The sequence below is a fragment of the Protopterus annectens genome, chromosome 13.part0, assembly GCF_019279795.1.
Source record: "Protopterus annectens isolate FY-2018-M chromosome 13.part0, PAN1.0, whole genome shotgun sequence".
NCBI lineage: Eukaryota > Metazoa > Chordata > Ceratodontiformes > Protopteridae > Protopterus > Protopterus annectens.
This window is the reverse complement of record NC_056747.1, coordinates 723,852,216-723,875,236: the sequence shown is the minus strand read 5'-3', so window position 1 is coordinate 723,875,236 and position 23,021 is coordinate 723,852,216. Positions and strand designations below refer to the sequence as shown.

The following is a 23,021-nucleotide window of genomic DNA, read 5'->3' as shown; positions in this document are numbered from 1 at the left end:
GTGCCAGTCTGAGGCTCACTGAGGAGATCAGACACCAGATCCCCCTCAGACTCCTCTTGCAATCCACTGCAAATACTCGACACAAGGGCCTCCCTATCATGGTAAGGTTTCATCATGTTAACATGGTACAATTTGTGCCCCTGCCTCCTGCCTAGCAGTTCTACCATGTAGCTAACATAACTGACCTTCCTTACCACCTTGTAGGGTCCCTCCCAAGCTGCCTGCAGCTTGTTGTGTATGACAGGAATGAGAACCATTACCTGCTGCCCTACAGCACATTCTATAGCTCGAGTATTCCTGTCATACCAGAACTTTTTCTGCTGTTGGGCTTCTGCTAGGTTCTCCTGGGCCAAGCCCATGAGTTCCCTGAGCCTTGTCCTGAGGTTTAGGGCATATGCCACAACAGACTCCTTGTGGGATTCACACTCACTCTCCGACTCATCTGGACTTATATCTAGAGGTCCCCTCACCCTATGCCCATACAGCTCAAAGGGTGAAAAACCTGTGGATTCCTGAGGAACCTCTCTGTAAGCAAACAGATTGGGCAAATATTTGTTCCAATCCCTCTTAAACTGGTCTGCAAATGCCCATAGCATCGTTCTGAGTGTAGAGTTTAACCTCTCAACAAGACCATTATTCTGGGGATAGTAGGGGGTGGTCTTTAGGTGCTTCACCCCACAGTACTTCCACAGAGAAGTCAGCAGGTCTGACATGAAATTGGCACCCCTGTCAGTCAGTCTTTCTTTTGGGAAATCTACTCTGCTGAAAATCTCTAACAAAGCATTTGCCCCTTTTTCTGCCTCAATGGAGGAAAAAATCACTGCCTCAAGGTATCTGTTAGCATAATCTACTATCACTAGGATATACTTTTTCACTGTGGAACTTAGGGTGCTCAGAGGCCCCACAATATCCATAGCTACCCTCTGAAATGGCTCCTCAATCACAGGCAAAGGCATCAAAGGAGCTCTCACCTTGTCTCTTGCCTACCTTTTGGCACTGCTCACAGGTCCTGCAGTACTTTCTTACATCTCTGGAAATCCCAGGCCAATACAAGTTCAGCATTATATGTCTCTTTGTACATTTTATGCCCATATGACCTGCAAAGGGAATATCATGGGCTATGGCTAGAAGCGACAGATGGTAGGCTCTAGGCATTACTAACTGCTGTATTCTCTCAACCTCTAGCCCTCCCCTCAAGGGTCCATTCTCTATACAGTAACCCTTTGTCCCAGTATACAGATTTCCCCTTCCCTTGAGAATCAGGTGCCTAACTAACTACCTCCCTCAGCCCTTGTAATGTAAGGTCTGAGAGCCGAACCTGTCTCAGCTCTCTCTTGGTAAGCCTTCCCAGCTCCCCTTCCACAGAAAGTCTGGTATCCTCTTGACAGTGGTGCCTCACTGTCAGCCTGGGTACTACTATTCACCTGTGCCCTTGCAGTCACTCTGTCCAAGGGAATATCAGTACCAACAAGCAGCTCTGGCTCACCTTTGGTCTCACTGCTACAGTGTAGCTCCCTCCCTGAAGTAACCACCTCACCAGTCCTGGCTGCAAATGTACAATCCTTCTGGGTCTCCTCAGGCTACCAGACCCACATGCTTGTCTCCAAGCCTGACTGCGTGTAACTGCATGAACACATGGTACTGAATTATCAAAATCATTCTGTATCAGGACATCTGCAGGGATATCCTCAAACACGACTACTTGCTTGCTTCCTTTTCCACCCTCCCAGTCAAGGTGAATCCGAGCCAAAGGTATACGGAATGGGGTCCCTCCTAAAGCTCTGACTGGAGTAGACTGCCCAAGCAAGTAGTGCTCCTCTGTAACCATTGTAGGCTTCACAATGGTTTAGGTCAGAAGCTGCGTCTCTCTTAGCCATGGTGTCTTTCCCATTCACTAAGACAGGATATAACCTCTTGTGACAGTTTGGCACCCTTGTTGTTCCGAGACAACTTACTGCTGGCATTTTGTCATTCCCACTTACTGGCTCTCCTACCTTTTGTTCCCCACCTTGCCTCTGTGGACATCTATATGGTACATGGCCCCACTGGTTGCATTTAAAACATTTAACCGTAGGTCCTGGACATGTATCTGGACTAGTGGGTTTCCCTACTACTGGCGGATTCTGTTGGAGCAGTCTGGACTGCCTACCATGGGTTCCCTTAGACCCATGAGCAGCACTGAGTGTCCCTTTCCTGCACAGTGATGCCCTGCTTGCAAGGTATAGGTCTCCCTTCTTCCCCAACGTATCTACAGTAAGGCATGTTTTATAAGCTAACCAGATTCTCATGTCCTTGGACAAAGTGCTAAGGGCTTGTTCCCTCACCAAAAGGTCTGGCAGCCCTTCAGAAGTGGTGACCTGGCATCCACTCACTCACCTATGAAAATAAGTGCTCAGTTCAGCAACATATTCACAGCCACTTTCATCTGCCTTGTGTCTATGCTCACAAAAATATTTCCTATAAGCTTCAGGTGTTGACTTACAAACAGTTTTTTACATCATTATAATTTAAGCAGTCACTATCACACTGTTTGGAAAGAACAGTTACAGCTTTACCATGGAGTAAGGGGGTCAGGAACTGTACCTACAGCCCTTGGTCAACATCATACTGTTTACATACCCTCTCAAACATATGAATGGAACTATCAAAATTATCTCCCTTCATAAATTCTGGAAGAAATGTACTGACCATTGTTACCTCTGGGGGTTCGGTTACTCCCTTCCCCATTACCTCCATGACTCTGGTGAAGAGTCAGCATCTCGTTTTCATGCTGCCTCTGGCTCTCCTCCTCATGAGCTTCCGGGAGTAGCAGTTTCTCATTTTCCTCAGTCTATACATGCCCCAGTCTCTCTGCTGCCTTTATTTCCAAAAGCTTGGCCTCTAGCTCAAATCTCTAACTTCAGAGGGATTTTTAAGTACTCTGTGGAAATGTTGGGCTGTCCATTCTTTGAGAGTTGTACATTCCCAAGGCCAGTCTGATTGTCCTTCTGGCTGGTATTCTCTGATGCAGCTGTGACTAAAGCTGCAATCATGTCTGCTTTAGTCAGGTTGGCATGCAGCAGTCCTTTAGCCTGGCACATTTCAGCCAACTGGCTCCTTGTCAGCTTGCCATACTCCTCTGCTAACATGTTTGCTTGCTCTCCCTGACTAACTAAGCTAACAAAAAAAAAAAAATAAAACAATTGTAATATGAACTCTGAATGTTCACTGGATGACTGATTAAGAGAACAAGCACCTTCAGTGACCACTGTATACAAGCTACAGGAATTCAATATCCACACCACTACAAGCCAATTAATATGTGATGTGGCTATCTCACAACTATCAACCAATTAATATGTGAAGTGGCTACCCACCACTGCTAAACAATTAATATGTGACACCCGTGCACTGACCCAGTAATCAAGGAGCATCAATCCTCACCACTAGCACCAGTGAGGGATATACACATTGGGAGGTTAACAAGTACACACACAGTAAAGTACAATTTCCCTTAAGAGCACAGAGAGATCACAGTCAGTGTGGAGCTGGTTTCTCCCTCTCTCTCCAGATCCCCAATAAGACTCCCCACTGGCACAGCTATAGGGTTAAGATCTCAGCCGAGTGGTCAAGCCAATACCTCCAGCACCTTCTGTCCAACCAGTGCTACGTGTCCCTGCCCAAGTAGCTACACACACACTCTTTGAGATTTGATTTATATACAAACACACAGACACTCCTGGGGAAGGCTGGCACAGGTTTACTAGCTATGCCCCCTTCTGCCAAGACTATAATGTAGTAATCACTGCCACCAACCACCCTTATCAGCTACTTTAAGGCCCTTCTCAGAGGGTGCCCAATCTTACTGTGTAATGTTACTATTATCCAAATGGTAAGTGTGACCAACAGCAAGGCTATCTAAGAGTGGCCTGTACAGTGTCACCAAATACATATGCAAGTACTCTCAGAGCTTAAATATCTCTAAACAAACCAGCCACAATTAAAAGGTTTAAATATATTTAATAATAAAAGAACAAGACAATATCCAATAACTCAACAAAGTGACAACAGAGTTCACAGGAAATATTTTAAAACAATATTGCAGGACAGTCTCACTTAAATACAGAAAACATCTAAACTAATCTTACTAAGTTCCTATCTATCTCTAAGAGAAATCACTGTAATCCAAGTCTTACTTACAGAGCCAGACGTGCTGATGAGAGGATGATGTCAGATCTAAAGACAAATACAAAATGCACCGACTCATTCTCTGAGGTAGTTCTTAAATTACTATCAAACATTTCTGCTGGGTTATCTCAGATTACATCATTCTTTGTCACCTCTGTGTCAAAAATACTTATTTTTCAGAAGTTTGCCTGGAACTGGAAGTCATAAAACAGTTACACACAAAACCTGCAATTATTTCTGTTTCCGGACAATAGAAAGAATTTCCAGCTGTAGACATTCTGTCTCCTAGCTGAGATAAACATCTTTATAAACAATTCACTTATTTTCTTAGAGTTTGCAAGTTAATTCTGTTCTTTTCCAGTAGGGTACAGTGTGGTTACATTCTTGAAGCTCAGCACATAACATACAGTTTAACACACGCTTCTGCACCAGAAGTTCAATACACACATAACATATAGTTCTCTTACATTTGTAAGACTAACATTCACAAATGACACAGAATTACTTACATAATTCTAGCTAGCTGGGCTGGCAGCCTTCACAACAAACATAAGCCAAAGGTAAAGGCAACTGTGAATAACAGGATAATGACCCCTCACCAGACAGGGAATCCTCATCTGAGGAATTCGATTCCCTAAGCCATTTAGAAGGGGTAGAAGTCGTAGGAGGGTACTCAAACCCAGTGAGGAGACGTTAGGGCCATTAAGGCAGAGAACAAGTCCTGAGTAAACTCTTGCCATTTCTTCTGAGGCTCCACAGGCCAGACCGAAACATGCTTCAGTTTTGGTCTTTTCTTAGAAGGGATATCAGCTCTAATAAATACTGGAGGTTACAACCCTTGGCAAGATTCGAGAAGAGAACCCAGAACTTCCTCCCTGACCAATATCTGCAGAATCCCTCTAGGACCCTCCGAGATAATCAACCATGGTCCCCCCTCAACTTCAGGAGCAGATGCCTGCAAAGCCCCAGAGGACATGTGAAAAGACAGATCCATGCTGGCCTCCGACGGGGTTGCAGCAGAGGAATCTGACAGAAACACCAAACAACCTACAGAGCTATTACCTGCTTCTAGAGAGACATCCGATGGAGGCTGGACAGTTAAAGAATCCAGCTGAGACTTCCTGACCTTCTTTTAACCTAGTGGGAGTATGTTAACCCCTGGGCTATATGTCTAAGCCACTGGTTTTCAAGATAAATGGCCAGGGAAGACAAATGACTTCTGAGTGTCTTAGGCACAATTGCCTTGCAGACACTACAAGAGGTATGGTTGTAGGAAGCATTCAAACAAAAAAGACACTGTTCATGATGATCCTTATCGGGAATCTGCCTCCCACACTGACATTTTCCCCTCTTGGATGAGATGAACTCTAGGCAGTAATATAAAACACAAGACCAAGAAAGTAAAAGAAAAAATAACCCCCGATGGGGCATTTACCTGATGTTGCTAAATATTCAGTGCAGCAACAAAGTGTTCAAACCAACGTGCAAAAACAGCGTTTGAACTGGCAGCAAAAGTTCTATGTAGTCACATCTGTACATTCCTTTTAAGCCCTATGTTCTGTGCGGGGAGCATTAATGTGATGTACAGTGCAAACAAGATCTTTTTTAGGCTTTTTTATACTGACCAAGCGTCAGACTGCAAGGGGCAGGACATCCCTTCTATAACGAATACTGCAACAGTGATACAGGAGGACATCATAAATTACAGAATACCACTCCAGAAATTGCTTAAGTATAAATGGATACACAATGATATGGTATAAGCAAACAAAGTTTATTTGTGAAACAATAAAACATATACAAGCAGCTTGTTAAGACATCACTGTTCATTTTGGTGCAAAGATGTTAATTCCTTAGCACAGGGTCAGTGGCCTTAGCATAAGCCAGAGAAGAATTCAAAAGTTCAAAACAAGCCTAGTGCGGAAGGGCATGCAAATCATTCTTTGGCCCTCTTGTCAAAGTTTGTTTAATGAATGGCATTATTTATGTCTTGACTAAATCCAGAATGAATAAGATGAGCTATTTTAAAACAAGAGTAAGTAACAATGTTCTTTGATTATTTTTTTTTTGCTAACTGAATATTCTATTTTTAACATGTGCACATTTTTACACATAACTTGGAATAAAAGTTTAATAGTATCATATAATATGGTATGTACAGACAATATAGACATCACAGTTGACAGTTCTACATGATAATAAAAACAACACTACTGTATATATTTTACATACTCTGTATAGCCTTAGCTGACAATCCCTCTGCCCCCACTATCCCATCATAAACAAGCTTCTGCAACATAACAGACATATACAGTGTACAGCCAAGTCTGGTGTGTGTGTGTGTGTGTGTGTGTGTGTGTGTACGTTGTGGTCTGGGCCTAAACAGGTGACACAGTAAGAATGAAAATCTCTGTGAGGTATTTGCTTTCCACAGGCAAGAAAAAAGGATCCCCAACGGGGTACTTATCTTTTAGAAGACTTCAGGTCTGAAACATGAAAAACAAAAATTTCAGGAGGCGGCCGACAGGCACTTGCAAACTGCTTCTGCTTTGGGCTCCAGTCGGCAAGAAAAGATGATGTAATGGCGTCGGCTGCATGTTTTACACCCCTGACGACCTAACATCATGGAAGAAACGACAGCATCCGATGCAGAAATCCCAAGACTCTGGTATTCGGGCTGACTGAGGGCTACCTGCAGGCAGATAACCTACGTGTTATGACTACAACATCGAAACACGAAGAACATCAGAGCACAGCTTATGGACCAAGGACATATGCAGAGCTCTCCCAAGCTGTTGCTGTGCTGTAACTTCTGGATGACTTCTGCATATATCATACATCATATATCATCTGCCACTTGAAAGTCTACTGGGGACTGAGACAACAAACTGTCTTCAGTGCTAGGGTGCTGTGTAGGCATGTTTTAAATCATCTGATTTTAACTAAAATTTATCTTTTTCCATTTATACTATCAGCACCTTATCCCCCATTATATGGTCTTTTTGTGGCTTGCTGTTAATCAGGTAATATACATATTTTCACTGACTACACCACAGATTCCATCATTCCCTTCATTTTGTCAAAGTCTCTTTTCACATTATTCACCTTGATGTTTGTCATCTGGAATAAAGGTTAATTTTCTTTCTGATCCCTTTTCAACTGAAATTAAACAAAGACCAAATCCAAAACGAATCCTACAGTACCCTACTTCTTCAGTGAGAGCTCCATTTAATCCAGCTAATTTGACTACCACAATAAAACCAGTAGTGGGGAGGGCTGCAGAAAGCAACTGAATGGGTGTGGCTAACTGAAATGGGGTGGGGCTAAATTGCTGTGTGAAGTCAACATAGACTACTATGGGTATCATTTTACATAAATAACTGCTCATACACTACTGTACATGCTAAACACAGTCTACTAGCAATAGCAGGGACAGCTGAGAATTATGTCCTCTGCACAATCACACATAAACATACATATGTGACCATCAGTCACAGCAAAGTCATTATAACCCCCTCTATAGTCTTACCTTCTTACCTGAAGAATCAGAGACAAACACCCAAACTCAGAAATATATTTTAAATATTGCTCTTATATATTTGGTTGCTAGTAAACACATTTCATATTAGCAAGCATTTCTGTAGGGCATGCCTGAAACTCACTTCTGCCATTAATGACTTGCATACCTAAGATGCCTGGCTGAGATCAAATGAATGAATGAATAAATAAATAAAGGCCCGTAAATGCATCTTGGCTCACTTCTGTTCACAATAATTTGCCAGAAAACCACCAGTTTTATTCGGAACATACAAAAAATATGAGGCAAAATGAGGCACACTTGAGACCCATGCCCAATGCACAAACACACACAAATACAGATCAGATTAGACGATCAATTATAGTTACTTGTATGACTAAACACAGCTGAGATGCATGCTAGAGATTAAATAAATGAATAAATACACCAGAAGCAGATAGAATAGCAAACTTTCCATTAACAAGCATTTCCAATGAAGAAAATGTCCCTTTTTATGCAGAAGCCCTGTGTGGTTAAGTGACTTGCTTACACAATAGGCAAATGGAGGTGAAAGGAAACAAGTGCTACACCTATGACTACAGGAAGCAGTTCATTAACAGCTCACAGCCTTGATAATCAATTTTCTGTGCTAACTGCCAGACAACTGTAATTCACTTAACACGTTAACAGACCAACAGAGTTGTATTAACATGCATTTTTGAACAATAAGAACAAAAAACTCTAATGACTGCCTCATATTTTTCCCAGTCGGTCTCTTGTACAAATTTAACAATGTTCTGGTAAATAAAGTCTTATTAAGAAGAGCAATCAAAAATAAATCAATAATGTCCCCCAGAAGTTCATATTTCATATTATTCAGAACATGCATGCTGATGCAAAACATGTGCTGTTTCATTAGCCTTTTAAATGAATTAGTAATAATTAAAAAATGTTTCTCACTATCATTTGTGGCTTCATCAGGAATATTTGAACAAAGAAGTGGAAAAAACTATAATTCTGCCTACCTTAATCAAATTGGAAGGTACCCTTACAAAAAAATCTTTAAAATTAAAAGGTGCTAAACTTCAGATTTTTTTTCCCATAAAGGTATCCTCAAATATCATGTAAAGTGCTATTGGTGTCCTAAAGTTTTTCTAAAGGCAAGGAAGTACTAGCAACAAAATCATTTGGTAACTTGCTGCCTTTGCAATCTACAGCTCCAGTATTCTGCTGACAAGACTCCAAACACCAATTAAGTAAGAAATTCCATGTTTCAGCTGCTATGCAAAAAGAAAAAACAACTCCTCTTCTCTAAAAAAAAAAAAAAAAAAAAAAAAAAAAAGCCACTACTACCAAATGGAAGAAATGCTGATCTGTGTTGTGATAATGACGAGTTAAATTTTGTGCTCTGGCGTTATGCATACACGCAAGCCGCAAGCAGCCAAAGTCATATGACAGGCTGCTGCCCGTTTCAGCCAAGTAGCTATCTAATCTAGCATGGTATAACACTGTACACACTGACATGGCATACGTGCTAGTTATCTGGGCTGTTGTCAGTTATCAACTCGACTGCATTCAGCAACTCAGCTGTGTGCATTGGAAATATACTTTGACCTATAGTACTTGTTGTGGAATAAAAGGAAGGGTGTAGCAAAAGGGGGCAAGTGTTGCCCCAGTTTTTGCAAACCTGGCACTTGGATGGTGGGAGTGAGAAATTTTACCTAAAATGGTTGGTTTTAATGATATTTTATTTTATAATAGATTTGTTGATGATTTATTTTTCATTATTAAAGGTGAAATTGACAAACTTTTTTAACACATCTTAATAAGACATTAGATTTTTTGTCATTTACCCTGTGAAGTTATGGCTATGAGATCAATTTTTTGGATGTTAAACTTAAGTGGGATTGCAGGATAGGTTGCTTTCATAGTAATATATTTAGGAAAAGTTTGTTTTCCAATAATTATTTACATTGGTTAAGTAACCATCCAGGTTATATGAAACCGAACATCCCGAGGGGGCAATACATTAGGGTGTCACGCATGATTAGTAATGATGATTTATTTTTGAAGGAAGTTGAATACATTACTAGTCTGTTTTTACAAAGGGGTTATCCAGCAGCTTTCTTGGATAAAACAGCTGAAGAAATTATCACTAAAAGGTATACAAATGTTCCACCTATTTTAAAGGATGGCTTTCAAGTGAAGTCAAAAGTAAACTTAAAGACTTCAAAAGAGTTACCAAGTTGTTGTTGAGAGATGCCTGTTGACACCTAAAGTATTAAAAATATAATTCCACATAATTGGAGAATTATTAACAGTCATAAAGATGTAGGATAAGCTTTAGGTAGTGTGCCACTATTGGTTTACACCAAGGTTTGCAGTATAAAGCACCTCTTAGATAAAAATGATAATATTTCCAATAATAACATCAATACAAATAAAAATAAGGGAACCTATAAATGTAATGGTTGTACCAGTTTGTAGGTACATATATGAAGGTCCCTTTGTGACGTTGTCTCATTTGGATTATACTATTTATTTCAAGTTTAGATATGGATGTGGTTCTACTGGGGTGATTTATCTTGCCCTATGTTTGGCTTGTGAATCATTTTATGTAGGTATGACTACAAGACGCCTGCGGGATAGAATACAAGAACACTTAAGGGATATAAAGATAAGGGATGAGAATAATACCCTGTATAAACATTCTAAAGTGTGCACTGTACTTGAACAGGTTAGTTTACATAAAAGAGGGGGCAATTTTAAGAATCAAGTAGAGACTAGAGAAGTAAACTGGCAGATAAAATTGAGAGTAAATGTCTTACCAGGCTTGAATGAACACATCAATATTAAGTGTTGTTTAGAAAGCAGAAAATTAAATGGTTAATAGTATTTCAGCAGTGTTCTTCTTAGGATGGAATTCATTGGTCAATTGTTATTAATTGCTTACACATTTTATATTTAAATTAGATATGAATTGTGTTTTCTTTATTCTGATGAAGTGTTTTACGAAAGTGGAGATTTAAAACATTTTTAGGCTAATCCAGACTGTTGGTGCTTCTGTGGAATTAGTGAATTTTTGTTTTTGTAAGTGGAATTGTTCACTCGGCCCTTGTGGTAATTTGGTTTTTATTTTAAAAAAATCCTGTTCTACTTTTAAAACTGTAAGCCACTTGATACAAATGTAGCAAATAGTTTGCTACAAATTATACCAGACGTGAAGTGCTTCACTCCTGCAGTCTCTACATGGGCATTAAGAAATGCCAATGCAGAAATGAATACCAATAATGCAGTACCAATCAATTGACATCTTTCAAATTGCACCCCCTTAGACCTTGTATGTCGGGAGACTGCCCCCTTTTCCCATTCCAGCTACATCTCTGATAAACAGACTGTACTTCTGTTTAACTCCTTACTTCAGGTACAGGAGTAGCTTAGGACTGTGCTTCTGTGTTTAACTCCTTTCCTCAGGTGCAGGAATTACATCTGTACTAACAGAGGTGTCATGACATTATTAGTGGGGATAACACAGTTTTTTACCAGAAGCATACCTTGCAATTAATTTTTGTTACTGTTGCATCATGATCATTCCTGCAAGTTTTTGTTTTAATTTTTAATTTTAGGTAAATGATTTAGAGGAATTGGCTAACTGTCCTATAATTTAAAAAAATAAATAAATATCTAGAGGCAGGCCTGCTATGCAACTAATCAGTACAGACTTAAACACGGACAAGGGAGGTAGTAGGGGATGTCTGAGTGTGTAAAAGAAGACGACTGAATTACTTCAGCTAGAATTTATTTTCTTGGGTACACTGAAATACTGGAAGTATAAACAATCCAATTCAGAAGAATGTTAGTCTGCATATGAAAGCTACTACCCTATTTTTATTTAGCTAAAATCGTCATGTACTGGGGGATATATGTGTGTGAAACAACCTAAATAAATTATATTGGAAAGTGCATCCCTTCATCACAGGCAACCACTGGAGGGGTGCCAACTCAGAAAACAGTCTGCATAGAAAAGCAGCTACCTTACTGTCACTCTATCACAGTTAAACAATCACAGATGAGGGGAAAGGGGACTATTTGTGTTTGCAAAATAAATAGAATACATTATTATGTGCAGAATTTAATTAAATCTGAGACAGACATCTGATATGCATCTAGTTAAAAAGGCAGTAAATGGGGTGTATGGTCAGACTGTGTGACTTACTGTCACTTGATAACTGTTGACCATTATGTCAGTGTGTGTGTGTGTGTGTGTGTGTATGCATCTGCACATATTTGAAATAGAGTTAAAACACATTATTATAGACAGAATTGATTTCACTTGGTTAGTGTAAAAAATGCAGGCACACACTCAAAACCTCATTATTCAGGGGAAAGGGATTTTAGACTCGCAGTTAAAATGACTGACCTATAATAACTAGTTCAGAGTTTAATACTAACTGATTTGAATTATAAGGGAAATGTATTAATATGTGAAGTAAACTGAAATATATTATTGTCCCAATTATGTCTTCCTTGATCACAGAGACACTTGAGGTTCATCTAGTCAAAAAGTGGTTAGCCTCTGGGGATGGTGGCAGCTTGTATGTGAAAGCTGAAATACTTCCCACTAAAATGAATTAAGAAGGGGTCTATTCTTGGAAAATGCTGTGCAAAAGGAGCTGTAATTGCTTTTTAGTGGTAGTTTATGAATTATATTAGAAACAACCAATGTTTCAGCATTGCAAGTTATCATTTTACTGCTAGAGTTGCACAGCATGCCTATTGTTGCTTTTCATTTGACTCTGAAAGCCTGACAATGTCTATTAAATTGTGTCACAACAACTTGTGCATATGCCCTTGTTCCTACTGAAACCACAAAATAACTGTACTTTAAATTCAAAAATCCAAATGTGTTGTCCAGAATTCTTAGAAAATGTCAAACTGATTCAAAGATACACACCTGTATTGTTAATGACCTTTAATCGACTACTAGAAAGTACAAGATACAAAACTGCAGTTGGCATCTGTAAAATGATAGCATATGACTTCATTTTAGGATAGAGAATGCAATATAACAGATGGAATATTGGACTGAGCTGGCACTACATCCAAAGTGAAATCATACATGTTTCTCTAGAAAAAAGACATTTACAGTCACTGAAAATATTCACCACAACACTCTTCCCCTAACTAAGACAATATGACTGAGCTTAATTCAATATTGGGGTGAATTTAAGTCTTTAAGGGCAGAATTGCAATGTTAGACCTTAGGTTTATGATACAGCTGGGCACTCAAGTATAATTCCCCTGAAAGTGTTACTGTGACTTCTTTCATAGGTACTCAAAGCAAGCAATTCACAATTAAACTGCCAACTTCCATTATACGCTGTTTTTGTTGGAGGTCAGTATATGATTTCTATTCAGTCTGCAAAATGCAGAACAAATAAAGAACATATCTATACAGATAATAATATGCACATAGCTGAGACAGTGTCAAAAACAAATGTAACCACTATGGATGATGTCTCAAAACAACTTTTACTTATTCAATGAAAGCCCCTGCTACATCAGCAGAATGTCTTCCATTGGACAATTTCACAAAGTAGAAGCAAGCTTTATATACAAATCAGTTTCCAAAAAGGAACTTTTTCATTAAATGCAAGACCAAAAAACAGATAAAACATCATGCACCCCAGCACTCAAAGACATATTTCCCAATTAATTTCATGGTTAATACCAAAAAGGCTGACATTTTGAATTTTTCATAATATGAAAGGAATTCCTGCACAAATTGTTTATCTCTGATATCACCATCTTGCATACTTTTGTCTAACATTTTTTCTCTGCCAGATAAAACTTTAAACAGGGTTACTATGCAAAGTAAATGCTCCCCAAGTGTAGCGTGATATTTTGTGATCTACAATATGTTTTATAGAAATTATAATATGTAGTCAAAATGGGTTGGAAAGGTGCAGAAGGTTTTAGATGTGCGTTGCTGTATAGTTATAGGATTCAGAAATTTAATGTGGGAACTGGGCCAATTACAAAATGGGTGACAACCAAAGTGCACAATTACAAGGTAATTCAAGGAAAGGAGTAACAACACAGCATAGTCAGATATAATGAAGGAGGACAGATAATAAAAGACAGTGTAAAATAAAAGATTATGAACTAAATGTTTTGTTTTAAGTTATACATTTTGTCAAAAAGATATCAGGCTGCCTAAATTCCTAACATTTCAGAAATTTCTTTTCTTAATACCAAAAGGACATGGTGTCCACAAACACATGGTGTCTGGCGCTGGTTATTACACATGGATCAAGAGGAGGTTTTATTTTACCAGCTGATGTGCAATTCCAAAAGTCTTTGCCATGTCCCTGATGTGGGCACTTTACAGATAGTACTACTAGCATAAGACCTGGAGGTGGTTATCAAACTGTGAGATGGGCAAGAAAATGAAGGGAAAGTTCAACAACAGGTAGTGAAGGAGACAAAACTGAGTAAGAAGAGAGCGGACAACAATGGATTGCAGAGAAAAAAGGATCAGGGACATTAAATGGTCAAAAAATGCTAAAAGGTGCTCTGAAAGAGAAAACTGTTGAAATGACAAACAGTTTGACCGAAAGCATGAGGAATGAAATAAAACAAGAGAGACAAACTTGTGTGGAAGGATAATAAAGTACTGGTGAATGAGGACTGAGCCACCACGATAATTAGGACTCATGGCAAAAAGGGAAAGGGTCACAGCAGAAAAACTTAATAAAACAATAGTTAAAGTCAAATTGTCTATTGGGCTCAAATTAAACAGCTTTGGGGCTTGAAATTATTTTGACAGCACTCACAAAGTAGAGTTGCCTGCCCCAACCTAAACCTTTAGATTCATGAAGATCCATGCATAATTTTGTTAACCATAAAACAATGTTCCATTTAAGCAGTGTACAGCATGTGAAAAAAGACTGAATGAGTAGAGAGCCTTCCACAAAGTGTGGTGCACATCTGCATCTTTACGAAAACACATAAGGCATAATTTTCAGACTGCTGCAGGCAATATGGAAACCTCACAAGAAGATGCTTGGTATAGGTTTCCATTTGCAGTAACAACTGCATAAATATGAGTGACTATACTCAAAACGAATTAAATATCTGGGCCTGCTCCAGTTCATGGGCAATAAACTCTCCTTTAAAGACCAAAACTGAAACCAGATAAAACAGCAAAAACACACAAGAGGATGGTAAAAAACACTGACACCACTGGAACCAAACAGCACTGCTGCTAACAGTCAGAAATGAAGTGAGCCATAATGAGAAAATGTAGCTGAAACTTTAATAACAAATATCCACAGTTAAAAAATAGCAAGACACCTTTGCAGAGCAACAGTCACTATTCCAGTTTCAGTTTTGTACTTACAGTTAGTGGAAAGCGAATTGGAATAAACGCCTCAGATAATTGATGGTAACCATCCAAATTGATAGCCAAAAGCAAGTTTGTGTCGGACAATAACTGTCTGTTAAGATAGCAGCTGTTAGAGTTTCACGCCTTCTGCAAACAGTTTACTGTAAAATAGTCAGCGAAACACACCGGCTGTTTAGATCCCATTAAATTTTTGAGTTAACAGGTCGGTTTTCACCTCACCAAACAGAAACTTGTTCCACAGTTAAACAACACAAGCTATTATGTGTTGAAGTTCGGTCTTCACCTCATTACAAATGGAAACAGCTGTCCAAAATGCACTTTTGAAAGGACCACAGCGATATAATCTTGTAAATACGAACACTTTATTGACAAAAAACTGGCAAGCGCTTTCACCTTGTAGGCTTCCTCAGGCCAAACACATCACAGAGCTTTGACATATATATATATATATATACTTTAGGTCTGTGTGACATCACTTCCCTTGTGCTTGACTCGCATTCAAATATTTAAAGCAACACTAACTATATAAAAAATGTGTATAAAATGCAGAGTATAATGTTGGTCGACTATGATCAGCTCAACATATACTACTTAAAATCAATTGTATAACAATAATAAATAAAAATATAAATATGAATGTCATACTTCTATTCTAAATTTGAACACTCTCTGCTATGCTAAGATGGATTATTTAAGATGACATCAAGTAAGCGTTTTTTAATTTTTTATTATAAAAGATATAAAGCCATATGATCTGTATAAGCTGCTTAACTCATCTAGTACCATTTACTACTTCCTAAGGTCTTTGCCTTTCAGTATTGGTTTAATAGGAATCCTGTCATTTAAGCCAGGTTCATGATCAGCTCTTAGTCTAATGATCCACTTAGTTTCATTTTGTTCTGTACTGTTACAAATATCCCCCCTTCTAATGGTGGGATGATTGACTTGCATGACTAGAAATTTAAATTTGTGATCTGGTGATGTATCAATAACATGTCTAGATAGTGCATTTTTATCATACTTTATCCTGATACTGTACATAGGTTCTCTGATTCTATCTCTTAGCCGCCTGTCAGTCTTGCCCACATAAAATGCTGGGCAGGAACTGCAGGTGGCAAGATATACTACATGCTGAGTGTTACAATTAGCTACTGGATAAAACTTAAAACACTGTAATGTAAGGGGCTGTATGAACATTGCTTTACTGTCTATTAAATCACAATAGTTACATTTCCTGCAAGGTTGAGTACTGCCTACCTTGGTATTTGATTTAGTAATATGCTCTATTCTAGAAGAACTACATAACATCTTGTGTAAATTAAGTTTGTTCTTGTATATTAAGCTAGGGGCTTCACCTACAAATTCACTAATTCTAGGATCAACTTTCAGTATATCCCAATACTTAGAATAAGCTCTTTTTATGTCGTATACATCTTGTGTGTAATGGATACAGATTTTCATCTTTTCATCATATAGAGTTTTACTATTAGATGCATCATACATTTCATATGAACTAGATGCAAAATAAGGTGAAGCACTATCTTTCCTTAAACCATCTACTTCTAAGAATTTTGGACTAATTTCTGATGGTGTGTATGCCCTGTTAAGTAATTGTTGTTTGAGGTTATGTAACTCTGACTTATATCCTGTTTCTGTTGAATTTAATCGAGAAACTCTCATTGCTTGTCCCTTAATGACGTTCTTAAACACAAAGCTAGGGTGCATACTAGATCTATGCAATAATGAGTTTCTGCAACAGGCTTTTCTGAAAACACCAGTATTCAAGAGACCACTAGGCATCCTCTCTACATACACATCTAAGTAAGAGACCAGTTGTTCAGAAGCTGTCATAGTAAATTTAAGATAACTGGTGGTTAGATTAATTTCTTCTAGAAATTCGTGCAAGTCACGTTCATCAGACTTCCAAATCAAAAAGAGATCATCTACAAAATGTACATAAAAACTGACGTTTTGTTTATAGCTGTCAAGTGTGAATAAGTGTACATTTTCCCAGTCAGCCATAACTAGGTTGGCGTAGCTATTGGCACATGATGTGCCCATAGCTACGCCATCATTCTGAATATAGATCTGACTGTTGAAAGAAAAAATGTTATTGGTCAAAACAACTCTCATAAGCTCACATAAAGTGTCTACATGGTATTCAGTTATGGTCTGGTCTGCTATCAGACATCATCGAATGCTATCTATACCTTCCTGATTAGGGATGGTTGTGAAAAGAGACTGAACATCTAATGAAACTAACCAGAATCTATCATCTACTGTTATGTCTTTCGTTGCATCATATAACATCACAAGGAATTGCTTAGTGTCTTTAAGTATATACGTATACTTACTCACAATAGGTCTTGATTTGGATTCCAAATAGATGGATAACGGTTCAGTTATCCAACCTCTCCCGGCAACTATAGGTCTCATGGGAGGTTTATCTGGATGCTTGTGTATTTTTGTGATACATTGTATGCAAGGGATGGTAGGTTCATTAACTTGACAGTATTTATATAGATCACTATTAATTCTACCTGTACAGTGATTATTTGACAGAAATATAGAAACTCTATTAATTATCTGATCAACATGTTTGATGCCAATCGGTCTATAATAATTAGCATCATTGAGCATATCAGTCATACTAGAGATACATCTCTCTCTGTATCCATTATAACAATGGGGCTTCCTTTATCAGCAGGTCTTATCACAATACTATCATCATTTTTCAATGTTCTCAAAGCTGTTCTTTGTTCTGTGCTTCCCTTTCTTGAATTCTTTCTTGAATTCTTGAATTCTTTCTGAACGCTGAATGTTGGTTGAATCTAAAGGGACTGCACTAGTATTTATAACTTCCTCATTTACCACTTTCTGCAGCCTTCCAATTGGCTGTTGCCAGTCATCCATCAGTCTCTCTCCCCGCCTTCCAGCAGGATCAGGGTAAGCCATACCATTGTTGTAAGCAGGCAGATCCCTTTGAAATTTGCATAATTTACACCTCAGAATAATTTCAAATTCATTGTCCACCTTAGAAAAAATGTTTGAGTAATTTGTTTTTATAATGCTCAAACAATATATCAGTTATACTTGCATTGAGAACATTTAGTTCATTAGAAAAGGATTCAATCTGAAGATCATTCTGTTTAACCATTAGCCTCATAATTTCACATCCTGCTTCAATAAAGATGTTAAGTCCAAATAAAATTCTCTTTTGACCAACTAGTATCAATTGTTAGGAAATCCTTCTGTTTAGCCCAAGTAACTACAAAAGGTATATCCACAAGGTCAAATGAAGTTATTGTCCTGCCTTACTCTGCCCCTAACAGGCTTATATTAGACTATAATGCCCTGTTATGGCACTTACCTATCCAAGCATATTGTCTAACCAGGAAAAACAAAAAACAAAAAAAAACAATGTTGCCTCACACAAAAAATCTTGGGTATGACATCCCTAAGGTATAAAGAGCTTCCAAAAGCCCTATCACTCTATTTGACTCTTGTAGACTCCTATGTGGTTAAGTCTCCCTGGTCTACAAGGTCATAAATGAACCTGTCCCACTTGAAATGCAGCATAGTCTTAAGACTGGAAATACCACAAATACCCACTTTAGAGACCTAAACCTACATCATAATATAAAAAGGACCCATCGGTGAGACAGCCACCTCTCCATCTCAAACAAAATAGGTCCCTCACTCTCTTTACATCCAATTTAGAATGGATGGGTGCCTGTAAATTCACCCTGGTTCTGTCTGCTCAGTACCTTATGGATGGGGGAGCAGGTAATCTTCAGTGGTTAGCTCCTAACAGTCTTCTAGGTGGATTAACTAGTAAGCACCTATAAACCTATGAACCCATGCTACCTGCAGACTAATGACTGTGTGTCATTTACCAGGATGGGGGTAAAAGAGACAGCTTGGAAGAAGGATTTCTGAAGCTGTGCCAAGACAAACAACATGGTCAAAGAAGCTGTCCCCTCCCTGGTTCAGTGCTGGACTGCAGTTGAACCAATGGGAGAGTGGAAAGAAGAATAGTCATGCTTGAAGTAGAGCAGCTGTTGCTACATGTCAGTCATGTGGATGACAAATGGCCAATATTAAAAGAAACCACACAAAAAAAAGAAGTGTCTGCCTTTCCTGTTTTACAAATAAAATCCCGAATTTAAATGCCTATTCTTTTTGCAGCTTTTTTCACTAAAACTCTTCCTACAGCCTTTTCATTTAGTAAGTTACAATCTCATCCTTGTTTTTCCCATTCCCTATAATGATCCTACAAAAGGCAGTTTCTTTCCTACTATCTTCTGTTATGTTTATCATTTGCTGCACTGCCTGCTAAACTTGCTTTCTTTGTTTTAATTTGCACCACTATGGTTTAGCGGTAAGATTTTTGTGTCACTGCTTTAATCCCAACCTCTGGTTATTGACTGCATGGAGTTTTGCAGGTTCTCCCTGTGTCAACCCACACATGTTGTATTTAACATTGTACTTGTGGCTCAGGTCATGCCTGAAAACACCCAGTGAGGGACCTGTTCACTTATGTGGTTAACAAATTACTGCTACTTTCCATCCAGGCTTCATCCCTTATATTTATAAAATGCAAATTATTGAAAAAAAACAAAACAATAAAACAGTGATTTTGTAGGGGCAAGATCCCTGCTGCACCCCTCACACCTCCTGCTAATTACTTAATATCAACTCTGAGACTGCGCTACAGTGGGAGAAAGTGCATACTCCCTGACACCCACTGTACAGTAATCTCATTTCAAAAAGCTGGCGTGATTCAATCTACTGAATTTTGATCAGCTAATCCATCTTTTTCATTCATCTATCAGAAGCACACATCAACAAAAAGTAGTGTGTGTGTATATGTATATATATATATATATATATATATATATATATATATATATATATAAAATACACACACATATATACACACTTACATTTTTAATGAACTATAACAGTCTGGTACCTACAAATTAATTAGCATACCAATGGCCATCTGGGCTACTTATGCAATCCATATTCAGTGCATTATGACTTAAATATAGTAGCTGAGAGACAGCCATATTTTATCCTCACCTGCTTTCCACCTGCTGTAGTTGTTCTTGCACTTTCTTGCATATATCTGCTACTGTAGGACATGTCTTCCCAACTTTTGTAAAGAGTGCTGCAATTTTGTCACTGCGGAGGAAGCCAGCGGCTCTGCGTTTCAGCATGTGAAGGAAGCATGCTTCTACCACACCTGGTGAAGGAAGATGGTAGCCATTAATAAGCAGCGTTTGAGAGTACAGAGACAGGTACATTTTAAACAGTTATATAAATCTGAAGTAGAAGAAAGTAAGGCCAACAACAAAACTTCATGTCAAAAAGCTAGACAGGCAGTTCATGGGAAATGTTACAAAGTGTTATTTTGATTAGCAAATGTGTGCAGATGACTGAAATGGCATTCAGTTGTCTCCTCAATGGTTATCTGAACAAAGTCTTTCAGATACTGACCATCTGGATGATGGGAACTATTGGTGCACCTCAAGTACAAACCTCTCTGAGATATGCCGGCCTCATAATTATAATTAAGAAGTGAATGCAATGGGGTTCCCCCACACTGGGGTATGAAGAAGATTGCCTGCAAGCAGCTTTGTTCAGTAAACTATCTGCAATCAAACCAGGTTTCACTAAAATGGACATCATCTGGAATATTTCTTCCTGAAAATATAGCTGGGATCAAAAATTAAAATAAAGTTTGTTGTCCAAAAAGGACCACTGGCCAGCCTAGTCTATCCTGCCCAGTATATCAGATAGAATATGCTGAAATTCCTTGTTAAAAAAAACATTCTTATTGGTATTTTGACACAAAACTAGGTCTTAGGACTGTAATTTGTCTGAAATACTTTAATGCGTCAATTATGCCCCTCTCTCCCTTATTTCTTCCAGGTGCTACATATTAGGCTCTCTTAATCTCTCTGGACAGGTGTTCTAGTAGAGACTCATCACAATTTCTACTACTCTGAACCATTTCCATTGTGTTAGTGCCTTCCCTGGGTGAAGTCTCCAGATCTGTATACAGATCTGCAAATGTGGCTTCACTAGCTATTTGCATTAAGACAAACCGCTCGCTTCTTCTACTGGTAGTCGCACACAACCCTTCTAACTTTCCTTCCTGCCTTCTTATACTGAGTGGATACATTTGAGAAATATGATGCAATATTACCGATACACATTCTAGTTCTCTTTTCTCACTTCCTAATATATAGCACTCAGGAGCATTTTTTTCACTCGATCTACACTGTTCAGTCAAATAAAACTTTCCAAGATGGACAAAGAAGGCTTCATCCTCTGTTCTAATATGACAGACATTTAAGCTGTTTTTTTTAAAGATTTTCCACCACACTTCCAACGCAAAAAGGTATACCCTGCATCCCTGCTACTTACTATACTGAACTCTAGCATCCAAGCACCTTGGAGTAGGGGCAGAATGTCATTTGCATATCTGTCTTCTGGCCACGTTTTTTTTCTGCACTCTCTCAGGACCTTGTCTGATCCACCTAGCCCATTACTTCTGGGATATGGAAGCTAGGTATTCATAGGCTGGGCAACAGCCCTAAGGCACATCCATTCTCACCTAGGAATCCCAATAAGCCCTTCCAGTGTCAAGTCATGTGTCAGGTGGTAGTGAGTGGGCCAGCTTGCTCTTTCTGGGAGGTGGCCAACCCTCTCCATTTGGGGGCAACCCTTCCCTACTGCCAGTTCCTTCAAGCCCACTAAGTCTGTCTCCTGCAGGGAAGCATACCTTCACATGATGGATTCCTCATGGCCTTATGGGTTGTAAGCATCATGACACTGTGAGCTTGGCTGCTTCGAACTCCATTTGTTACGCCTAGTGCTCCTGCTATATGATGTCACCTTTGTAATGAGCCATAGCCACCTCCTTTCCCCAGGATGGGAAAACCAGAAACAGCCACTCACCCTCATCGTCCTCGCTACCTCCAACAGGCACCTGAGCCTTTACTTGAAGTCTGGTTGCCTGCAGTGCAATAATGTCGTTATCCTTCTCCTCCATGGAGCTGTCTGCTACCCACATTTTTCTGGACTCTGCTGAATTCAGCAAAAGGCTAAACTACAATGCCTTGCTCACTTCATTAATCGGATGCATAATCCTGTACTTCCTAGTAGTGAATCTAAACTGACAAGCATTTGACCACTCCTCCATCTTTGATAACTCCCTTCTCACCTTCTGTCTATCCCATTTACCTATCAGCTCCACTGCAAATACCTGGTCCATCTTCAAAGAAGTATATTCCTTCCTAGTCCAGCTGAAAAATAATTACATATATAATGAAGACAACTGGTTCCAATGCAAAATATGGTGATTTAGTTCTATATTTCCACTGATCATTTCATGTATTACTGTCTTCTGGGTTCTGCTGTGCAGCCAACTTTTAACCCCAAGATCATCCTGGGATCCATTCCAAAATTAACTAACTTATATATGAAATCAACTGTGACAGGTTGTTTGTTAAAATTCTCAAAGAAAGACCTTGGTATAAATGTTGCAATTATAAATGCTTTATCTTGTTACAGAAGCTCTAACAGAGTAAGTAAAAACACAGTGACAAAACTGATCAGTCCCAATCTTTTAAAGGACATCATTAAAAGCAAAATAAATTATGCATCTGTGACAGGTAGAAATAGTTATAATTATTGGTTTGGTGTGGCTAATATTATTGGCAATACAGGGTACTTTTGTTTTGGTTCAAGCATTGTTGAATTATTTTCACTTTAAAACATTAAATGGCATAAGAAACTGGGAGGCAGTTCACTTCATCAGTCTAAGTATTTTCCAAACAGCTTAAATCACCTCAGTTCCTCATGGTACTCATATATGCAGTCGGGATCTGAATTACAGACCAAAAATTTAAGTGATAT

General features: G+C 38.7%; 1 protein-coding gene across 2 annotated transcripts in view; it reads right to left on the bottom strand.

Annotated features, from left to right (window-relative positions):
- Positions 1-23,021, bottom strand: part of SGSM2 (small G protein signaling modulator 2) — a 1,814,022-nt gene that overhangs the window by 711,409 nt on the left and 1,079,592 nt on the right. For both annotated transcript variants that reach the window (XM_044054411.1, XM_044054410.1), the window contains exon 3: positions 20,178-20,340. In XM_044054411.1, the coding sequence (XP_043910346.1) occupies positions 20,178-20,340 (163 nt within the window). The remainder of the gene's footprint in view (positions 1-20,177; positions 20,341-23,021) is intronic.